The following is a 23,498-nucleotide window of genomic DNA, read 5'->3' on the forward strand; positions in this document are numbered from 1 at the left end:
TTTAGCAAAGAAGTATCTTCTTCAACCTAGACTAGAGACTTAGGTCAGAGATTATTCAAATTAAAAAATATATTTAATTTATGATACGCGCACTCAAATTTTCTGCTGTGCATAAGAATTTGTGGCGAATAGCAGAAGACAATAGTGATCCACTTTCTGATTTGCACTTGTTTATTTTTTGGTTGACATGCAAAAGTAGTCAGCAAGCAATTATATTATTTCAGAGAAAAGTACTTGGATTCAAATTACAACCCACGAGGTCCAAACATTCCAAATATAACTTTTGAGCATATGACTATCTATTAACAATCTATTTCTCAGAGATGGTGACCTAACAGGTATACTCGACTTACAAACATTATTTAGTGACTGTTTGAAGTTATAATCACATTGAAAAGTTGACTTACAGCTGGTCTTCATTTATGACTGTCATAGCATCCCCACAGTCATGTTGTCAAAATTTGTGTAAATGGCAACGTGTTTACAACAGTTGTAGATTTTGGGGATACATCATAACCATTTGTGATCTTCCCACCCAATTTATGACAAGTAAAGTCAATGGGGGAGGCTGGATTTACTTAACAACTGCAGAAATTTGCTTAACAGCAAAATGAATGAATGAATGAATGAATAAAATTTGGCGTGACTCACTTAAAAACTGCCTTCCTTAGCAACAGAAATTCTCTTCTCAATTATGATAATAAGTCGAGGCCTACCTGTAATTGTCAATACTAGTCAATAGTAAAAAAAAATTTGTCCTATGCTATACACCAGGGGTGTCAAATCTTGCATTGCATTCAATGCTTGCATTGAAGGCCATGTCATGACATATTGCAATGCTTTTTGCCTTTGCAGAACCGGGGTGGGTGTGGCCTGTGGAGGCCATATCTGGCCTGCGGGTCGCCAGTTTGACAGGCCTTCTATTACCCACCGTGTGGCACTGTGTATCAGAAAGAGTTGCTACACGTATACAGAGGCCCTTCCATGAATACAGTCTGTCTCCTGGAAGGCACTGACTGCTTTAAAATTAACCCTGGAATTATCCTGAACATCTGCTTCTTCTTATAGCAATTGCCAAGTGAGAAATGGTATTTTATAGCTTGATCGCATCATGTTTTCCAATAGTATTTAACAAAAACATATTAATTGTAAGCAGATACATAGGCATATCACATAACTTCATATAGCTGAATTACTGTAAGTAATGAAGTAAAATTGATGGCAAACACCAGAACTATTTTTGCTTGCTGGAAGAGACAAAGGCTATAAATCAACAATACCAACAACATGTCCATTTTTTTTTATCAAAGCAAAACTACAATTAAGGCCTAACAAAAATGTTGGTGAAATAAACATTATATGGAACTGATTTTCATTAGATAAAAACTATTTGGCAATAATAATCTTAAGTACCTTTTCCTCCTTTCTGGCAATTCTTTTTTTGTACAACACATGTTCTTGTTTCACTTGTATGTGGGCATAATTTGCCCTTTGTTGAAGGAAGCTGTAGGATTTCTCTGACCCTTGTTTCATTTCCCCTTTTGAAACCACATGCTTTTCCATTCTTTGTGCAAGGACTCCACTGGCTCCATTCATTAATTTTACAGTGAACTGTAACAAAAACATGATATCAATAAATATGGGTCAATAGCCAATGAGATACACCCATCTCAATGCACACCAGATATTTAGTCTGTAAATTAAATATAGAAAAAGTCTCTATATAAATTTGCATCATCTTAAATTACTCCTTCTGAAGAGCCAAGGGCTGTTTTCATTTGCTCAAATATGGCTGCAAGTTCTTATTTGTTCAAAGCTCATTTTCCCACTGGTGACATGCAGACTCTTTATAGCATCACTCAACAATCACTGGAGTAATATAAAATCTGTCCTTATCGCAATAAAGGATCTTATGGACCATAGAAGATGCTATAAATCAGAGAATCTGAAACAAACAAACAAATCTTGAACACAACCAGTTTTCTATCATTAGAGCTTTGTCTCTTAATCAGGAATTTCAGGACTTCTTTTTAACTAATATGTGTCTTGAAGAAGTTTGAACCCTGCTGGCTATGAGTTACTAGTTGGAAAATGAGCTAAAGAAAATTTCATTGTCTTGTAAGAAATTGCATTATGATTTCTGGAACTTTTCTATATACTGGACAGTGAAAAAGCAGTACAATAAATAGGATGAATAACAAAATAATGTGATGATGACTATATCATTGCATTGCATCAGCAAAAAGGCCTCTTAATTCAGCTAAAGATGGGTCCTGTACCATAAAATTCTGGGCTGAAAATAATAAAAAAATATTATATACAAAACCACTCCTAGCATGGGTAAGGAGAAAGCTGGAGCAGAACCTTTTGGGCAAATAATACTTGTAGTATTCAGTAGTTTTCAGTAGTTCAATAGTTTTCAGTGGTTCTTTCACTTTACTCCTCCTACTTTAATCCCTCTGAAATTCAAAATTCTAAAATATAAAGAGGAACATCTTTTATTTCATAAAACAAACTGTGTGAGGCTCTTTTCTGCTAACGTTAAGCTGCATGCCTTTACAGAGAGCTAACAGTAGCAAAACAGTATTCGCCTAGAATTGTTTACTGGATAAAGTTATTCGCATAAACAATTTATTTACCAATATCATTGCATTCCATAGTGTGATTGTTCGGTTCCAGCCAGTCAGGGCAGTTTTCAAGACACTTTCCAAGGTGTAAGTAAAATCCATTTTTACATTTCGTACAGAAATTTTGATTAAAGCAGGCTTCACAATCAGCTTTACATTCTGAAGTACAAGAAATAACCAATCACTTTCTGGTCATATTCGATAATGCATCCAATTTACATAGAAAATGACTATGAGACATTGTTTCTGCAACATGGATCATTGTAGGAGGAAAATGGTGATAGTCTTTGGTAGTGAAAAATCAAATTATGCTTTTAATAAAATTGTATGATACCTTATCAACTAGCTTCTTTTTAAAACTGGGTGCATAAAGACATAATTGAGTGATCAAACATATCTGGAAATATACATTATCCTAATATATCTGAGAAAATCAGGGTTTAGATTATATATATTAATTTTTGACATTTTTAAAGTGAACTTTCCTATAAAATTATAGGGATGATGTTCCATACATTATTTTAATTTGAGGAAGAACAGACATGTGCTTACTGTAAACCTCCCAGAGACCCTTAGGGGTGATGAGTGGCATAGAAATGTGATGAATGAATGAATGGGAGGAAGGAAGGAAGGAAGGAAGGAAGGAAGGAAGGAAGGAAGGAAGGAAGGAAGGAAGGAAGGAAGGAAGGAAGGAAGGAAAGGAAAGAAAGGAAAGAAGAAAGAAAGAAAGAAAGAAAGAAAGAAAGAAAGGAAGGAAGGAAGGAAGGAAGGAGGGAAGGAAGGAAGGAAAGAAGAAAGAAAGAAAGAAAGAAAGAAAGAAAGAAAGAAAGAAAGAAAGAAAGAAAGAAAGAAAGAAAGAAAGAAAGAAAACAGGAAGAAAAACTGATGTGAATAAATACAAGGAAGATGAGATTGGTGAATTTCATTCTTTGGAAAGAATATCCTATGCAAGAATGACAAATTTAAGAAGGGTTTCACATTTGTGTTGTTTTGTAAAGGTGATATTTCATAAATTGTATGTATTTGTAAACTACCATAGGCTTTATGCTGTCAACAACTTATAAATATTTTAAATAAAAATGATTCCATTTATATGTATGTATGTATGTATGTCTAGGTGTGTTTGGGTCTTTTCCCGTGTAAGATTAAGAGTATGATTGGTAAGAGTAAGAGTATGACTAAGATTAAGAGTATGATTGGTAAGAGTAAGATTGGTGACGTTTCGGCGAGGTCCCACTCGCCATCCTCAGGCTGGTGCTTTCGGCTTTGTGCCAGTGCAAGCAGTGTGTGATCGGAGCTGCCGTCTCTCTATAAATACTGGTGGTGGGGGCTGGTGTGCTGGGCTGGTTGGCTGCGCTGCTGCCTCTTGATTGGTTGATGGAGTTGATGTTGGTATAATGGGCTGTGTGATGGCCTTGTGAGTTTTGTTGTGGAGATATCCTGGATCTTGTGCTGTAATCTCCTGGGTTGTTTGTTTTGTATTGATCTTTTTTCCATTAGCCTCCTGTGTTTTAACGGCTTGGGTAATGGGTTGTGTGATGGGCTTGCAAGTTCTTTTGTTGTGGTATCCTGGGTCCTGCATTGTAATCTCCTGGGTTGTTTGTGTTTTGATCTCTTTTCCATTAGCCTCCTGTGTTGTAACGGCTTGGGTAATGGGTTGTGTGATGACCTTGTGAGATTTATTGCTGTGGTATCCTTGGTCTTGTACTGAGATTTTCTGGGTCATTTGCTGTGTTGCAACTTCTTGGTTCTTGTGGTGTAATTTCCTGAGTTTTCTGATGTGATATCCTGAGCGGGTGGCTGTGATGTAGCATTCTGGGTTTTGGTCTGGCTTCGAGTTTGGGGTCTGGGTCTGTGTTGGTGTGTGTCAACTTGTTTGGTTTTGGGGTCGGGGGTGCGACAGCTGGTCTGGTTTCTGGATGGTGGTTGTCCTTAATTTTGGGCCTGGGTCTGATGGGGATTGGCAGTGGTGTCCAGTGTTGTTTTGGGTCTGGTGTTGGTTTTCATGGCTGGGACTCGTTTGTTGGTGAGGGCTAGGTTTCTGGAAGGCAGGAGGTATCATCCCATTTATTCATGTTATGGGGGTGTTTCTCTATTTCGATGGCTTCCCTGATTATTCTCTTGCTGGAGTGTTCAGTGTTGAATATTCATAAGTTATTGACAATTAATATGCATATAGATAGATAGATAGATAGATAGATAGATAGATAGATAGATAGATAGAGATATAGATATATATAGATATATAGATAGATATAGATATAGATATAGATATAGATATATAGATAGATATAGATATAGATATACACATACATACATACACACACACACACACACACACACACACACACACACACATATGTATGGTATTCAGCTTTGTTCGGGTATTCTCCCATGTCATTATAGTTGTGCTTTTAAAGTTGTAGCAACATTTTGGCAGAATCTCATCTGCCATCATCAGGCTTCTGTATTGTGTAAGTACCCGGGAAAATTTAATTGTAAAACCCATGTTGTATCTTAGGATTTATTATAAGCAACAGTATCAACTGCAGGGATGACTGAAGATGAGCCCCTGAATGCACATTAGAACAGGGGTGTCAAACACAAGGCCCGTGGGCTGGATTCGGGCTGCGATGTGGTTGGATTTGGCTCGTGGGACCATCCTGGAAAATGTAAGGAGCCACATCGCTTTGGCCTGGTCTACCCAATGTGAAGAGGAAACATTGGGCCAGTCTACTCAGTGCAAAAATAGACCAGCAGTTTGGGGAGTGGTGTCAAGCTGACCAAACCCACCCAGCTGGCCCAGCTGGCCCCCTGAGGTCAACCACAGCCCTGATGAAGCCCTCAATGGAGAGGGGGTTCATAATGTAAATAACAATATTATTTAATATTAAATCTTAGACATACTTTAATAATAATAAATCTTAGTAACTTAATAATTCTTAGATTTTTGATTTGGACTTGAATTATTAAGTTTCCAACAGTCTCAAACTGTGTATCTAATAACAATATCTATGAAACATTGTATTTTAGATTCAGATTCTAAATAAACCTTGATTTATTGTTGTCATCATGCTGGTATTTAATGTGAGGATATAGAATAAATCAGGTGATACTTAAGTCAGAACAAATATATAGCACGAAGCTTATTGACGTGAGCTCAAATGAGCAGTCATATCTGCTATTATTATCTGATCAATTAACCAGCAGCTCATGGTTTTTTTTGTGCTTTCAAAGTCCAAAACTTTCCAAATATTAAGCAAAATTTAGAAAGCAATGGTTGCAACATTCCATCAACTTACTCATACACTCATTTCGTTCTGGGGATCGTTGTCCAAAATACCCAGGAGGACAGGATGAAAAACACATCCCGGTCTGTTTCATGTGACTCCTCTTCAGAAAAAAGAAGAGTCTAGGTTTACATGACATGCATCCATTATATTCAGAACATGTTGCACATCCTCCTTGACAAGCTTGGCTCATATTGCGATGCACTAAGAAGAAAAATCACAGGTGTTATCATTAGCATTAATATTATATATATATATTCATATTTCAAAATTTTTCAACATTATTAATAAGTTCATATTTCAACATTATTAATAAGTTTAATACAATGAATTTCAATGTCTTTATAGAAAGAAAAAAGATAGCAAAAATTCAGAGAGCTGATATTTTGCTTCTAATTCAGTGTTTTTGAAAGAAATTATATATCAAGTATAATGAGGTTTACTTTAGTTTCAATATGTGTACAATATATAGATTACAGCTTCAATGGTATACAGAAAATATGCATATTATTCATAAGTAGAAATGACTTCTGTTGCATTGTCAGAAAATAGACTTAATTTTCTTCCCTTTATGTTTAACTTGGTTCCAGGAAATATTTAAACTGTTTGAAATATTAAACAGCAATTTAATATCCCTGGGAATTTTGCCATCAGACTGACATCAGATGATACAAAATAACCTAGAAAAGAAGGATTTAGATTGCAGTTGTAATTTATATGAATAATAGCAAGGTCCAATAACTGTATGGAAAGGAAAAAATATGGTATAGAAATTCATTTGTGTTATATGAATATTAATATTTAGTTGTTTCTAAATCATAGTCATCATAGCTTATGTCTATGTCTGTTAATTCTAGAATAGACTAGTCCCTGCAGTTTTCTTGGCAAAGATTTTCAGAAAGGGTTTGCCATTTCTTTCTTCTTTGGGATGACAGAAAGTGACTGGCTCAAGGCCAGTGCCTGAAATGGAATTAGAACTCAAGATCTCTCGCTGTTGAGCCTGATGTTTTAACCACTACAACAAACTGGCTCCCATTTCATAGTTTATATAACTACTATGTATTTATTTATTGCATTTTGCCTCTGTTTTCAGATTATTACAATAGAAATAAATCTTTGAAAATCTAAAGCATGTTCTGCTTTAATATAAACTTGATTGGGATTACTATTTTCATATCATACATTCTGCTTTAAAAGAATTCTTGTTCACTAAATCATCACAAGTCATGAAAGGTAAATGAAGAAAATGAAATGAAGAAAAATCAGTAAGGACTTCTTGAATTCTTCATGAACACTCAATCAGTACCAATAGAATCTAAAAATAAAAATATTCATAAGATTTTTCTATCTTAATACATTCTATCTATACATTCTGTTCTATCACCAGAACAAAGTAGACTCGAGACCGGAGTTGAGTTCAGCTCTTTATTTAACTGTCAGTAACTTCAACTAAACTCGAGCCGCGGCAGCCTCTTTTATAGCAGCTGCTCGCAGCTCGCAACCAATGGCATCATTTTAAACCTCCCGCCATTTAGGCGGCCAATCATAATTCGTTGTTAACCACCAATCGCTAGGCGGCAGTGATTGTCCAATCGGAATTTTGTATTACGAGTATGCAAATGTCTATATACAACAATCTTTAGTTGAAATAGCAGGACAAAAATATGGAAGGACTGAGATCTAATAGTAACTGTGAATTTATACTTTCTTGATTTATGTTTCTTCAGGATCTTAATAGCAGATAAAATAGAATGAATTTCATTTTTAACCACATGCATCTACAGTTTTCAGTTTCCTACTGCTTCAAAGTAGAAAATACCTGAAAAATATAGCTTTAGAATACAGGTAATCCTTGAGTTATGAATGTAATGGAGCCTGCCAATTAAATTTGTAACTAAAATTTTCCAAAAAAGAATTGAAAAAAGGAAAAAGACCCCCCCTTTGTCCCCCCCACATATGGGTAACCGGAGGTAGGGAGTGGTAAAAGAAGGACGGAGAGAAAAAAAGGAAAAGAAGGAAGGAGGGGGGGAAAGAAGCCCCCCCCCCCCAACAACCCCCCCCCCCCCCCCCCCCCCCCCCCCCCCCACCGACCCCCCCCCCCCCCCCCCCCCCCCCCCCCCCCCCCCCCCCAAAAACCACCACAAAGCCACCAAAACCCACCCCCCCCCCCCCCCCCCCCCCCCCCCCCCCCCCCCCCCCCCCCCCCCCCCCGCCCCCCCCCCCCCCCCCCCCCCCCCCCCCCCCCCCCCCCACCCCCCCCCCCTGCCACATAGGATTCCTAAGAGTGAATCATGTAATACTAAGTGAATCCATGCTTCTCTCCTGCCTTTTTTAACCTCTATACACATTACCGCTAATTGAATGCATGGATTGTTAAGTGCACATGAAAAATCCTTCTTTCCATGAAGAAAGTCAACAAACTGATAGGACCACCAATGGGAACAGATGGAAAGAAGGTAACAGGCAACAGAAGAACTGCTTAATTCCTTCTTTGCATCTGTTTTTTACACACACACAAAGATATAGCCCAATCTATTAAAAGCAGCACTGAGGGAGATAGAATAGGTGCACAAGTCAAAATAGGTAAGGAAATAGTAAGAGAATACTTATCTACCCTGTATGAATACAAATCACCTGGACTATATGCTTTGCATCCCAGGATTCTGAAAGAGCTGGCAGACGTAATCCTGGAGGCACTGAATATAATCTTTCAAAGCTCCTGTAGCACAGGGGAATTACCAGAGAACTGGAAAAGAGCTGACGTGATACCAATCTACAAAAAGAGGAAAAACTGGATCCAGCAAATTATAGGCCAAGTAGCTTGACACCAATACATGGGGAAATCCTGGAAAGCCAGTGGAGGATTTATTGTTATTTAATAATAAAGAAATAAAATTTGTGAACATCTAGCAATGATCAAGGTGATTTACTAGAAGCCAGCATGGGTTTGTTAAAAACACATAATGCCAGGCAAAACTTATTCTTCTTTGACAAAGTGATTAAATTAGTGGACCAACGAAAAGCTATGGATATAGTATACTTAACTTCTTTAAGGCATTTGGCAAAGTAGATCACAGTCTACTTCTTAATAAGGTAGAAAATGTGAAGTAGACAGTACCACCACCAGATGGATCCAGAATTGGCTGAGCAACCACACCCAATGTGTAGACCTTAATGGAACTACATCTACATGGAAGGAAGCATGCAGTGGGGTACTTCAAGGTTCTGTCTTTGACTCAGTGTCAGCATTCCAGCAAACCTCCATTCCAACCAATAACTCTGAGACAGACATCCCCTAAAAGTTCCTTTTAATTGGATAGTAACTGGTACATCTGTGGAATCCTGAAGCTGAAGTTCCGGGCTTCCTTGCAAAAGTAAAAAAACTACAAATCCATCCCCTAATCCCATCACCACATCACATGGCCCAATCACCATCCGTCCCAAAGTAAGACTTCCTTTTCACTATGCGCAACACTCCCTGACCATGAATCAGCAAAATAATTTTATTTTGTCTAACTAGATATACCCAAAGGAATTCCCCCCTCCCACTTTCCCAGGGTCAATTGTGGCAGCGTGGCAGCATCAGATCTCAATATGGCTTCCAAAGCTGACACTCAGTACTCTTCAAGATCATAAATGATCTAGATGAGGAGATAGAAGGGAAACTCATCAAATTTGCAGATGAAACCAAATATATGTGCATGGGGGGGAGATTGTTAACATTTTGGAATATAGACTGAAGATTCAGAAAGTTTTTAACAGACCTGAGCATTGGGCCCTGTCCAACAAGATGCAGTTCACTGGTGAGAAAAATAAGGTCCTCCATTTAGGCAGGAAAAACCAAATGCATAGGTACAAAATAAGTGGTTCTAGATGTTCTAGTGGATCACTACTTAAGTATGAGCCAGAAGTGTGCTGCCAAAAAAGCCAATGCTGCCCAGGGTTGCAACAATAGAGAGATAACATCATAAGAAGTAATAACGCCACTTTACACTGCATTAATTGGGCCAGATTTGGAATACTGCATATAGTTCTGGTTACAATACAAAAAAAAAAAAAATTGAGACCATAGAACAGGGATGTCAAACTTGAGGCCTGTGGGCTGGATCCAGCCCATGGGGAGCTTAGATCTGGTCCATGGGGCCTCCCTGGAAACAGCGAAGGACCAGCCCGCAATGCCAGGGAAAATGGACCTCTGTTTTCACGGCAGAGGGGTGCAGGAAGCCATCCTAGCTGAAAATGGAGCATCACGAGGGCTGTATTTTGCTGGCAGAGGGTTGCAGGAGGCTGTCCCAGCTGAAAATTGAGCTCAGGAGCCCATTTTCACTGGGAGAGCCCTCGGGCAACCATAGGTGTCCTTGACATGAGTGACGTCAAGCTGGCAATGCCCACCCTGGCCACGCCCACCCCAGCCCTGATGCAGCCCTCAATGAAATCGAGTTTGACATCGCTGCCATAGAAAATGTGCAGAGAAGAGCAACAAATATGATGAAGTGTCTGGAGGCTAAACAGAAAAGCGGGGATTGATTATTCTCAGAACAACCTAGAAGTAAGGACACATTTTCTGACAGCAAGAATAATTAATCAATGGAATAGTTTGCCTCTTGGAGTTGTAGGTGCTACATCGCTAGAGGTTTTCAAAAATAGAGTGGACAACCACTGGGTGGAATAAGGTCTCCTCCCTTGAACAGGCGGGTGGATTCTGAGGTCCCTTCCATCCCTAAGATTTTATGTTCTAAGAATTTAGTATTGTGTGGATCCATAAAAATTATATCCCTAACTGAAAATATCAACAATTATGATAAAAATATTCAGTATACATGAATATTCCACAGGCAGTTCAATATTAAATAGAAAATAGACGCATTGAGTGTGAAAATTATATCCCCTCCCCATGCATCCTGAATTTGTTGAGAAACTGTTTCAAGATTAAGAAAACCCGCCATGGAAGGGTGCATAATTTATTCAGTCTATTAATTTCTTTGGCACAACAGAAATAACCTCCAGATCAGCCACATGAGCCGCCAGTGGTTTGCTTCCCATCCAAGAATATTTCATATAAATAAACTGAGAAGAATTTTCTGTCTAGAGAATGAATGAACAGTTCTTCCCCCCCCCTCCAGTCCGTACATTCCTCCTTGTTCTTCTAAAATTTATAGGAACTCATTTTGGCAAAGTTATGTGCATGCATACATACATATATGCACAAGGAGGCTAGGATAAAGGTATTTTATTAGGTCAATGTATCTTGGAGCTTATTTGAATGAAAAACTAAAAAAATAGAGCTGTGTTCTGCACAAAATGTCATTTTGGCAAGCGGGGCCACTATATAAATTTAAATAAATAAATAGTACCCCTGGGTATACTTTTAACAGTTATTTGACCCCTAAAGTCAATCAGATTGCAATCTTCTATGCAGAAACAGAAAGGATTATAAAATCAACAATGAGATTTTAGTTAGTAAGGCCTAATTCAGACAAGTTTGGCAGCTGCACATTGTGAAAAAGCAGATTGATTGGTTAGATTGTACCAACCTATCTTGCAGTGGTGAGAGTGCTGTACTGCAGGCCATTTCTGCTGACTATAGGCTGTTCAAATCCCACCAGGCTCAAGATTGACTCAGCCTTCCATCCTTCTCAGGTGGGTACAATGAGGACCCAGATTGTTGTGGGCAATATGGTGACTCTGTATAACCGCTTAGAGAGGGCTGTAAAGCACTGTGAAGCGGTATATAAATCTTAAGTGCTATTGCTATTGCTATTTTGTTTTAATTGTTAGTTCCATTACACACACACAGTATCTCTATACCTAGTTAATTAAGAACCATGCCAATGTTCCTAATGAATGGTTTTGCTCGCTGTCCTCACATTACTGGAAAGAGTGTTTAAATTGGCTATTGAGTTAAGGTGCTATCTAGCCACCCTTGATCAGCATCAAACAAAGCTAGCATAAAAAAAATCTTGTTCCCATTTGCTAATTTTTAATTTTAAGGTCAATCCTGAATGGCATCCTCTTGATTCATCAGTATACCACTTATAATAGGATATACTACTGGCCATACTACTGTCCTGTCAGCATGACATTAACCGATGAGAAAAAATCATCCACCAGTTATGGCACTGCAAAAAGAATGGTCTGATTTTAGGATACTGCTAAGGTTTATCCATCTGGTTTCTTTGTTTCTATAACTCCTTCAGTTGCCTCCAAAAATAATAATGTTGCTACCACAACAAATGCCTAGTTAATCTATTACTTCTATCCTGTGTATATTACCTGTTGGATATTCCCAAGTACTTGAATATTCTGGAATTCATAATATTCTTTTTCTGTAGCAATTATATTATGACCTACTTTGAAAATTCCAATATAACAAACAATTTGATAGGAGAAAAGAGAAATAGACTATCATGAAACAGAACTTTAAATTTCTAATGAACCCCCAAATTATCTAACTCAATTTTGAATTTTGAATTTAAGTCCTTAAAAATCCAAAATAAACCCATTTTTTTCCTTGAGCCTTACAGACCCTAAAGGCATTTTTTTTTTTTTTTGGGGGGCTGAAAGCCCCAAATAGGAAAATATTCACTCTGGTGCTCTCACATCACCAGCAATGCAATCTGTGCACCCTTATCAGAAAAAATTGCTTACTCCTGATTTCAAATCAGAAGCAGATGCAATCATCTTCCAAGGCATGGAAAAAGAATGGAGTAAGGAAAGGGATGTGTGTCTGGTCTTTGAGAGGCAGAATTATATAGTGGCAAACCACAATTTCCTGTCACATGTTAGAGCCTCTCAGATGTTAGCATATGACTGCATCAATACCTCATGTTACACCAAGTATATGCAATAATTTTGAGGCAGATCTGCACACTAGCAAAAGTGTTGTCCTGGTGTTATGATTAATTACAAACACCCAACTACTACAAAATGAATTAGCTTCTTCAGAAGCTCCCAATCAGACCTTCATGGGCCTAAATGTATTTCTGCAAGTAAATGCAATTGTTTTACAGCATGGCGGTTTCTATTTATTTATTTATAAAAAGATCAGGTCATACAAAGCATTTCCCCCTGTCTATGCCAAGCCATAGTATGAATTAATTTCACACTAGACTAGTTTTGGCTTTATGTTATATATGAATTGAGCTACTGTGGCCTTCTAAAGCATGTTTTATATCTTATATATTGAATGTGAATAGATGATTGCTCATAAACCATGCTTAAAACAAGACATGGGTTATAGATCCATATTTGCAATCTGAACTAAATAATGCAGGGGAAATACACATTTCTGTATTACTTGCACTGATCATTTCTAAAATTATATATTTCAATTGTTATTAGCTCTTGCTTGAGTTGACTTTACAGATGTCATTTATTTGCATAATATTTAAAAATGTGATATTAGGAAAGTGTTATGCAATCACTAATTGTGCACCATTGTAACCAAAAGCTGAGTTGAAATACTTGGCTAGAAATTTAACAACTTCCATTGTTAAATGTTACATATTTCCTTCTCAGCTCTCAAACTATATGGGAGCCATTCAATTCATACCATTAGCATTATGAAACACCAGTAGCAAGGTTTTCTTACAGCCTTCTAAGTTTTTGTTATACACCGTTTTTTTTACAGAAGCCACAGAAATATTAGCAGGAACATTTTTTAGTTTTAAATCTTATTTTCTTATTCCTGCACATACTATATCACAAAATCCTGTAAGTTTATTTTAGGATTTTTTTATGTTGCTTATTGTTAAAGAAATAAGACTTAATGCAATCATTCAGCTTTATTACAGAAACTGAACAAACAGTCTGACCCACAGTCCACTATGTATTATGGTCTTTTAGATACATGTTGATGCTCTCATTTATTTTTAAAGCTGCAGACAGAAAACCTAAGCAAAGGCCTTCAGCATGTCCATAGGATCCACCATATATGGCTTTGTTTAGTTTGGTGGGTTCAAGTAGACACATATTTAATTGTCTTGACTTTTGCTCAATAAACTTTGGCAGTGATTTCAACATCTCCAGAAGGCATAACGTCATATTTGTTTATTGAGAAATAAGCTTCAGTGAAATCGGTTTATTGAATTCTCCTTTCATTCAAATCTGTTTTTCTAAAAAAAAAATGTTCTGTGAATGCTTCAATTGATCACAATCATGATAGACAGCAGAGCCTATCAGGTGGCAACCACAGCATATGGAACATTGTGACTTGAACATGAGGAGTATATGATAAAGAACAATTAATTAACAAAAATGAAATAAATAAAAATAGTTATGTTGGATGACTGTAATTAAGAGATAGGGAATGGTGTAATAAAACTGAATGAAAGTGGACTGATTATTGGAAATGGAGATGATTCATGCAAGTCTGTGACAGTGGAGGTTTAATTTTGAATGAAATGGGATTTGGCCGTCTTAAGTAGTTGTGGGTGTTTGAAAGTAGGAATCCATAGGCTAATTATGGTTGTATATTATATTCCACGAATGGCCATAATGAAATCATCAGAAATGAGTTTTGAGTGGAAAAATGTTAAATATTCTGGATTAATGTGATCCAGGAGTGGGAAAATAGAGATGACATGAATTGATATATGGTAGTAAAATCAGAGATATAGAAAAAGTGCCTGGACCATTAAGAGATTTAATTATAAATGGTGAGCATCTGCTTAGAAAATTTGTGATTTGAAAATATGGTGTAAGTATAAATCTACTTGAATGACTGTAAATTGAAAAGCTTGATTTTGTTCATAATGAAAGATTGAGGAAAATTAGAATACAAGGATAATGAGAGGTCCTGAATGTGTAACAAAATATTATTTGGTAGTGTCAAGATTAGTACTAAAAAGGAGTTAATGTGGAAGAAAAAGAAAAGTAAAACAACAACAAGAAAAATGAAGAATCAGAGAAAAAGAAGGTCTTACCCCCTTTCTATACACATGTGAACTTCATTCAATATCAAACCTAGGAGATGCCTCTGTCCACATACATAGAAACTGCTTAGTGCTTCTGTAAGAAAATATTTAGTGCAAACTGAATTGAACCCTGAGTAGTGAGAGGGAAAGAAATCTTAATTTGAATCTTCAGAATGATCTGATTGCTTTAGGTGAGCATGATTAACCACAGCAGTTTGTAGAAAGGCATGAAGTTAGATTGGGAAGAATGAAAAAAGGTCCTGGATGAAATAAGGAAATGAAAAAGGCTGTGAACAGGAAAAATATGATTATAAGAGAATGATTACCATGAACATGAGGATGAATCACAGCTTCAGAGAATTTATTCAAAGGAAGGAAGACAAGGATTAAAGGAGATAGAGAAAATGCAAGAAGTTTTAATAGAAATAAAAGTAGTTTTGAAATTGGGTGAAGAGAGCTAGCCAAGAAGTCTCTGCAAAAGAAAGAGGGATTAAAAATAAAAGGGATGAAATCATTTGGAATAAAATTGAAGTGAGAGAATGCTGGAAATATGTTTTAAAGAGGAGTTCAGGAATTATAGTGATATGTTAAGAATGAAATTGAAAGAAATTTTACTGTCAAAGAAAAAAGGACAAAAAAACAAATAGTAAATGCAGTGAATGTTTTAAAAAAATGACCAGGCTGCAGGTGTAGAGTGTGTAATTGGAGAAGTGTTATCATTGTGGTTTTCTTAAGTGCTGTGTGACTTGTTTAACATATGTGTGAAGATAGTATCTGTGTCTAACTATTGGAAGAATGCTATTACTGTAAGGAAGGAAGGAAATTTCAGGGCAAAATCTACAGAGGGATTATTTTGTTAATGTACCAGAAAAAAAATATTTGGATGAATTCTAGTTGAAAAGATACAAGAAGTGACAATAAAATTTTTTTGGGAAGTACTGTGAAGGTTTATGCCAGTAAAGTGTGCAGAGTTTTGCTCTTAAGTAGGTCATTGAGAAATGTACGAATGACAGAAAGAATTATTATTGTATGTTTGTTGATTTAGAGAAAACACATACATTGAAGATGTATATGTTTTGAAATATTTTCCATGAGTATATAATAGAAGGTTGGTTGAATCTGATAAGAACAATTCATGATGGCTGTAAACCATGCATGACAATAAATGGAATATAGGTAATCTTCAGCTTACAACAGTTTATTTAGTGACCTTTCAAAGTTACAACGGCACTGAAAAAAGGGACATGACTGTTTTTCACACTTATGACTGTTGCAGCATTCCCATGGTCACATGATTAAAATTCAGATGCTTGGCAACTGGTTCATACTTATGGCTGTTGCAGTGGCTTGGGGTCATGTCAGCCCCTTTTGTGACCTTATGAAAAGCAAAGTCAAAGAGGAACCCAGATTCACTTAACAACCATGTTACTAACTGAACAAATGTAATGATTCCATTAACAACTGTGGCAAGAAAAGTAGTAAAATGGGGCAAACTCAACAAATTTTTCACTTAGCAGCATAAATTTTGGGCTCAGTTGTGATTGTAACTCAAAGACTATTTGTCACAACTCCAATAAAGAACGGACTGGAGCTGAGACAGCCAGGATGTGTATAGGGTGCCCAGAAGAAGAATATCCAACAGGGAGGGTGCAGTTCACGGCGCGTTTTTGGAGGGCATTCCTCGTTTTGATGGGGTCTTCTCAGGGACTCAGCTCGGCATACCACCCAAATACAAATGGAGCCGCAGAAAGAGCGAATGCCATGGTCGAACGATATTTAAGATCGTATATCTCACATCAACAGAGAATGGGTAGATTTATTACCGTTCGCTGAAATTGCTTACAATAACGCACTGCATAGCAGTACTGGGTACAGTCCATTTTGTATAGTACATGGTATGGAATTTGGCTCAAGTTTGGAATTCATCTGTCAAGAAGAAGACCCACCTGGTGTTAAAGAATGGGCAGAAAAAATACAAGGATGTTGGAATAACGTACAAAAAGCATTAGAAAAAGCTTCCAGAGAATATAAAATTCAAACAAACAAAACACAGAAGGATATTAAACCCTTCCAGGTGGGAGATAAAGTGTATCTTTCTACCAAATATATCAAATTAAAATTGAACAGCCAGAAACTGGGTCCAAAATATTTAGGCCCTTTTGATATAGTAAGAGTAATTAACCCCATGACAGGTAAAGTCAAATTACCGTCATGGCTAGGGCAGATTCATCCCGTTTTTCATACAAATTTACTTAAAACAAGTGTCACTAGAAACGATAAGATACCTATGAAACCAGTACATAGAGAACCAGAACAATTTGAAATAGATAGAATACTAGATTCTAGAATACGAAGACATACTATTCAATACCTCGTACGATGGAAAGGGTATCCCGAATCAGAGGCATCCTGTGTGAATGAGTTGGATATGTGTGCAGATAGATTGAGGAAAAAATTCCACAACCGCCATCCCGATAAGCCAGGAGCCATTGTATAACTTCTATACACCATTATCCCTTTTGTTTAATGTGTTCTTGTATTCTGGGCAGAATCATGGTAGAGGGGGCTGCCCTGTTATGACTCCAATAAAGAACAGACTGGAGCCGAGACAGCCAGGATGTGATATGACCATAGTCTTTTACTTGCCTTGTGTTACCACGTGGACGTTATGATGAATATTCTTCAAATAACTGACATCGGCTTCCTGACAAGGCGTGGTACAATAATAATGATTCATGGCTGGATGTCAAGGGGGTGGTGTTGTAATAATGATACGAGACAAATGGGGGTACATGGACTCATCGAGCAGGGGAAAGGTGCAGTTACCATGTTTCTTTAATTTAAGAATGCCAGATGTTAGGCAGCGAAGGCGGCCGGAAGGTGGTTATAGTAATTATGTTGTTATCCAAAGTATAGCATGTATAAGTACAGCTCTGGGTTGCAATGAAACCCAGAGCTGACTTTAAACATAATTTGATCGCTGTTACCTGTTGTTGTGGTGTGGGAGACGAATAAAAAAACTTCACTGAAGCTACATGAGTAAGTTGGTATCGTATCGTTCACCCCCTCAACCTCGGATGAACAGCTGACACTATCTACTGAACAAATGTTTCAATACTGAGCAGAGATTAAAACAAAGATGTTTAATATCCCCTTGGATATTTAAAATATTTATATATAAATGTCTAATTAGTGCTGGTAATGAGTTTAGAGGTACATTGGTTATTGACGTACAGAAACAACTCAATGTTGTTAACTAAAAATCCAAATAATTTGCAAAAAATGTCAAATAGATTCCATGATACAAGAAGTATGGATCTGAAAATTAATGTATCAGATCAAAGTAGTTGTGAAATAGGAAAAATGGGGTGAACTTCTAGAAGTTATTCTGAGATGAAGTAAGCCTACAACAGGTAGATGAAATTATGAGCGCTGAAATGAAAATAGTTACATAAATAAAAGAAGTATATTGAAGTGATTTGATCATAAATGAGAATGCAAAACTAGTATATGAAAGACACGCCAATAAGTTAAAGGGAATACTGAGAAAGTCATAGCTGGATGGAATTGGTAAGATCTTCTAAAAACAGAAATTAAATGAAAGTGTGTGAAGTACATGAAGTGTGCGGGCCTAGCAGAAAGAACGGCTTGCAAACAAAAAATACAGGGAAATACAAATAATTTGTTTTAGTTTTATCTCTTCTTCTTTCTCCAGGGGTGGGATTCTACAGGTTCGCACCTATTCGCTAGAACCGGCTGTTAACATTCTAAGCAGTTTGGAGAACCGGTTGTTAAAAGAAATTACTGGCCTAATCCTGTAAGGAAGGCAGGAAGGAAACATTCTGGTGTTGTTTACAGCTCCATTAACTCTTATTACATTCTTAGCAGGACTAGACTTCCTGTCTCTGGAACTTCTCTGGAGTTTTTTTTCCTCCTTTGCTGGTACTTTACTTGTGTGGAATGACCGTTCAAAGTTACAATGGCACTGAAAAAAGTGACTTATGACTATTTTTCACACTTGCGACTGTTGCAGCGTCCCCACAGTCATGAGAGGCCAGGCGAGGAGATGCGTGCCTCGATGTGAGTGATATTGAGTTGGCCACGCCCAGCCAATCACATGACCATCAAGCCATGTCCACCAACTAAGCCATGCCCACAGAACCAGTTGTTAAAAAATTTGAATCCCACCCCTGTCTTTCTCCTAATGTGTGACTTAATTTCTTTGCTTACTATTTCACAGGCCTTTTCTATAGTTTGCATAATGTTACTTTACCTTTTCTTCCCCAATTTTTTTTTTTAAAAAAACAAACATAAACATAAACAAACACAAACACAAAACAACAAATAAAACCATCCTTCCATTTTACAGTGTGTTGGTTGGTGCATATCTTTTGTGCACAATATCAGCAATCTTTTCCTTCTAGATTTAAATTATAATTCATATTATATATATCGACTATGCCTATTATATTCTTATTAACACCTTATCAGACTTTAATTATAAATTCACATCATTCTTTTCGAGCAGATCTTTCATAGGCCTTTTCTGTAGTTTGTATAATGTTACTTTACCTTAAAACAAAACAGCATAATGGGTATGTTTGTACTGTGATACATCAGACCAGAACAGAAACTTCAAAATAGGGAGTTAAGATTTACCATTTGGAGTATCTGAATAACATTATAGACATGGACATGTAGATTGATTGACTTTGCAGTAGAGTTTTAAATGTGAGGAGAAATGTAGACAGTTCTTCCTATATCATATTTTAGGTTTACGTTGGAATGCCAATTGCAATATAAGAAATAAACTCTGGACATATTCCATGTGGCAAGAATTTTCATAGGTGGGAAGACATGAAGGTACAGCAGTGCAACTGACCTGTTTGCAGATCCCACAAAACTCTTAAATATGGCCTTAATGTTATTCAAAGAAAGCCTTGTAATTAGAAAAGATTTCTTGGAAAGATGAAAGCATGAATCCAATTTCAAAGCTTACTGAAATCAATGAAGATTGGTCTGGGTGGGACTCCCTGTGGTAGCAAATTCCATTTCAAATGAAATGAGAGCTTTCTGCATTGGAAGACTATGGCTTCTCCTATTAGGCCTAAAAACAATTTACTCTTGTTTTATTATAGCTAAATAACATGTCTGTTTTATGAGAAGAGAAGACGAAAATAAATGTGTATGGCTGGAAGAAAGGAAGGGAAAGAAAAATCTCACTGCTGAAAAGAATTCTGCCAAGATAAACCTTAGAGAGTTTTATAAATTAATTGTATTCCACATGTTTATTTTTCTTTTGGAAATTCTACACGGAGGCCATTTAAATAATCTTATTGGCAACAGCATATTTGTGTGTGTGTGTGTGTATCACTGTTACTGGAAGATGCTTGCTATTTCTTCACTAAAAAGTATGTTTCCCTTCTGACCTAGCAAATTAGGTAAGATTTATACTTCTGACCTGACATTTGGTTGTTAAGATTTATTCTTATATATTAATTTTATGATGCTTTTAAACCACTTATTTACAGCATGGGGAATATATTTATGGCTTAAGAAAAAGCAATTATACTTTAGAAATGGTAAAAATATCATAGGGAGAGTTCCCGTAGATTCGTGAAAGTAACAGATGCCCCTGTAGCTGGTTTCTTCTGGGGCTCTGGGTATTTCCTTTGCTGTTTAAGTGTTAATATTATATATTTTCATGTTGGTTTGGACATATTAATTTTAGACCGTTCCAAAATTCCAGTGATAAATCAATCCCCAGCATGGAGAACAATCATGATGAACTTCAATGAAATTTATTAATTACTTTTTATTATCTATATTAAAATTAGGTAATTCAGCAGAACTTAACTTTAGATAGATTTAGTGCTGAGATGCTAATGCTAGATGGACAGATGTCACTGGGAGAAGACAGTCTAGCAAATATCCGGACCCTGAACCATGAAGAATTTTAAAGATGATTACCAGCACCTTGAAGCCAGCTGGCAAACAAAACAGTTCTTGAAGTAGAGGTTTTTTATGTGGACACCTGGAAGGGCACTCATAACTACCTGAGCCAACACATTGGTGGTCTAGCTATAACTTCCAAATATTCTTCAAGGGCAGTCCCACTTTCAAATAAGGGATGATGAAGATGAAAGTGGAAGTGGATATGGCCTCCTCTTCCAGGAAAGACACAATTAATGCAGAAGATAAAAATTTGCAAAGGGCCTCTTTGTCACAAATATATTTAATATGCCAGGTAAGCATTATATTCCTTACACTAAGGAGAAGACCTCTAACAGAAACGCCAGCAAATCTTATCTAAGAAAAGCTTGGAAAATTATGACGAGGACTTCCACCTCAGCCCAATAGCTAATCAAAGTGCAGGGATTAGCCTACTCCACAGTAAAAAAAATAAATAAATCCTGAAACTCGGGACGTGCCTTCTAGGTGGCCATTTCAGTCCTTTGGAACAGGCTTCCACCTGAGATCTGAGGGATCTCTATTCTTTTAGCATTCTGGAAGGTAGTGAAGACCCAGTTCTTCCTCCAAGCTAGGATGAAGGTTGAGCTGAGTAGCTGTTTGGTCTGGTGTTTGTGGGGAAGGATTATTTTTGTTTTTTGCCATGTTTTTATGGATGTTGTGAGCTGCCTAGAATCATTATATATGTGACCCAATAAATAAATAATATAAAAAAAACTCACAGTAGGCCAGCTAGACAGCAACACTTGAACTCGTCGAAACTGGAAACACAACTTCCAAACCACTCTGAATGGGTTGGGGCAAGTAGAAATTGTTGTTGTCCCCAATCCCAATGGGAAAAACTTGGGAGCGCCAATATTCCCTACATCTGTTCAACTGAAACAAGGATGAATAGCTTCCCTATTAATTCCATTTCTATTTTTCCTTCCTCTGCCACTATTCTTGTGTTGATTTTCAGTGTAAATATAATCAGTTCAGGATTTATTGTTCAGTCGTTAAGTCATGTCCAACTCTACGTGTCCCCGTGGACCACAGCATGTCAGACTCCCCTGTCCAATTCTCACAGCCATACCTTATTACTAGGAAAACCATAGTTTTGACTATATACTTAACGACAGCACTTAATTGAAATAAGGATAGCAAATGTACTGTATTAGCATTTGAGATATAAAAAGGGTGATTAAAAATGGAATGTTCAGGATTCTGAGAGTTCCGTAAATCAATGGATTATTAGAGGATCTACATTTCTTCAATCCTTGATTACAAGATTGGGTGGGTTTTTTTTGTCAATGGTAATATATAGCCACAACCACTCCCACTTTATGGGTGAGTTCCTGAGCAAATGCTCTTTTTGAAAAAAAGTATTGAATAATATGAACCAACATAGTGTTTGGCTTTTGCAATCTATTTGAATTTTACGGCTTCAGTTCAAGCAATACTTAATATGTATCCTTATATAGTCATCTAATATAAGAATGTCCTGCTTTCAGAAGCAGCTTAGAAGCATTGCTATAGTAAAAATAAATATGAGGGATTTTTAATCCTTTTTCCACTAAAAATGTAGATTTCATTTAACAGGTCAGTTATACTTCTCCCTCTTTTTTTCTGATACTTTTTTAAAAAACACAATACTTTATTTCTAGAGTTCTTGTGAAATCTACACTATAGTTCTAGACAAGTTTACTTTTGGGTATTATTAAGATTAAGCCCAGTTAAACATAAACAGATTTCTCTCCAAATAATCATGGGCATACTTTAGGACGTAATCAAGGAGCTCTGCAATGTTGGAGTATTTTCAATCTTTGAGGCAGGAACCAAAAAGATATACTATAACTGCCACCGTGTCACGTTTGTATCAACTGCATGCAATTTGTCTAAATGTCAATAATTGAATTAATTATAAACTATCTTTTCAATGTTTAGCCTACAAAAGCCACAACATACAAATAAACACCCTCACTATCACAGAGTCCTCATTTGCCCCATGTTCCAAAAACAGTATTTGAGTAATTCCCCTCTCTGTTACTCATACCTTAAATTCTTTTCATAAAAATGTTACGTAGCTACTAAGCTTTGAACGGTATAGCATTTTTATAGAGCAGGCCAACTGATGCTTAGCAATCATTATTATTACCTTTATTGTCAGAGTACAACATGTGTACAATGAGATCAGAGGCAATGGTTTAAAAATAATAATAATGGAGGAGAAGCAGAGTTACAGCAAGGTAGCCCCCCCCCCCCCCCCCCACCAACAAACAAAAACACAAAACACCACCACCCCCCCCCCCCCCCCCCCCCCCCCCCCCCCCCCCCCCCCCCCCCCCCCCCCCCCCCCCCCCCCCCCCCCCCCCCCCCCCCCCCCCCCCCCCCCCCCTCTAAATGCAGCAAAGAGCATAGAGTGTTCTTTTGGGGTAGAATCCCCTCATACTTGATAACTTCTCTGCCATCTAACTCTTGACCCCAAGCACAGCAGAAGATGCAAATGAGGTTCTGTCATGTGCCTGGAAGCGGTTACAATCCACATGGGACAAACAGGCTCACATTCAGTCAAGAGGGCTAAATTTGGAAGCTCTCTGATTCTAGTGATATCCCATCTTTGTCATAGATAGCATCAGGCAGAACTGCTCCATAATCTGATGCTCTAGTTCCTGTTCGAGGATAGTTGTGTCTAGAAGTGTCTCTACAGTTTCATCTTA

General features: G+C 37.2%; 1 protein-coding gene across 1 annotated transcript in view; it reads right to left on the reverse strand.

Moving 5' to 3' along the window:
* Positions 1 to 23,498, reverse strand: part of RSPO3 (R-spondin 3) — a 58,149-nt gene that overhangs the window by 21,984 nt on the left and 12,667 nt on the right. The window contains exons 2-4 of the mRNA XM_087972365.1: positions 5,930 to 6,121; positions 2,640 to 2,786; positions 1,414 to 1,611 (exon numbers count right to left, since the gene is read on the reverse strand). Of these exons, the coding sequence (XP_087828491.1) occupies positions 1,414 to 1,611; positions 2,640 to 2,786; positions 5,930 to 6,121 (537 nt within the window). The remainder of the gene's footprint in view (positions 1 to 1,413; positions 1,612 to 2,639; positions 2,787 to 5,929; positions 6,122 to 23,498) is intronic.

Source organism: Notechis scutatus, chromosome 1 (assembly GCF_049901735.1).
Source record: "Notechis scutatus isolate UNSWTSFEM ecotype Mainland chromosome 1, rNotScu1.2, whole genome shotgun sequence".
Classification (NCBI taxonomy): Eukaryota; Metazoa; Chordata; class Lepidosauria; order Squamata; family Elapidae; genus Notechis; species Notechis scutatus.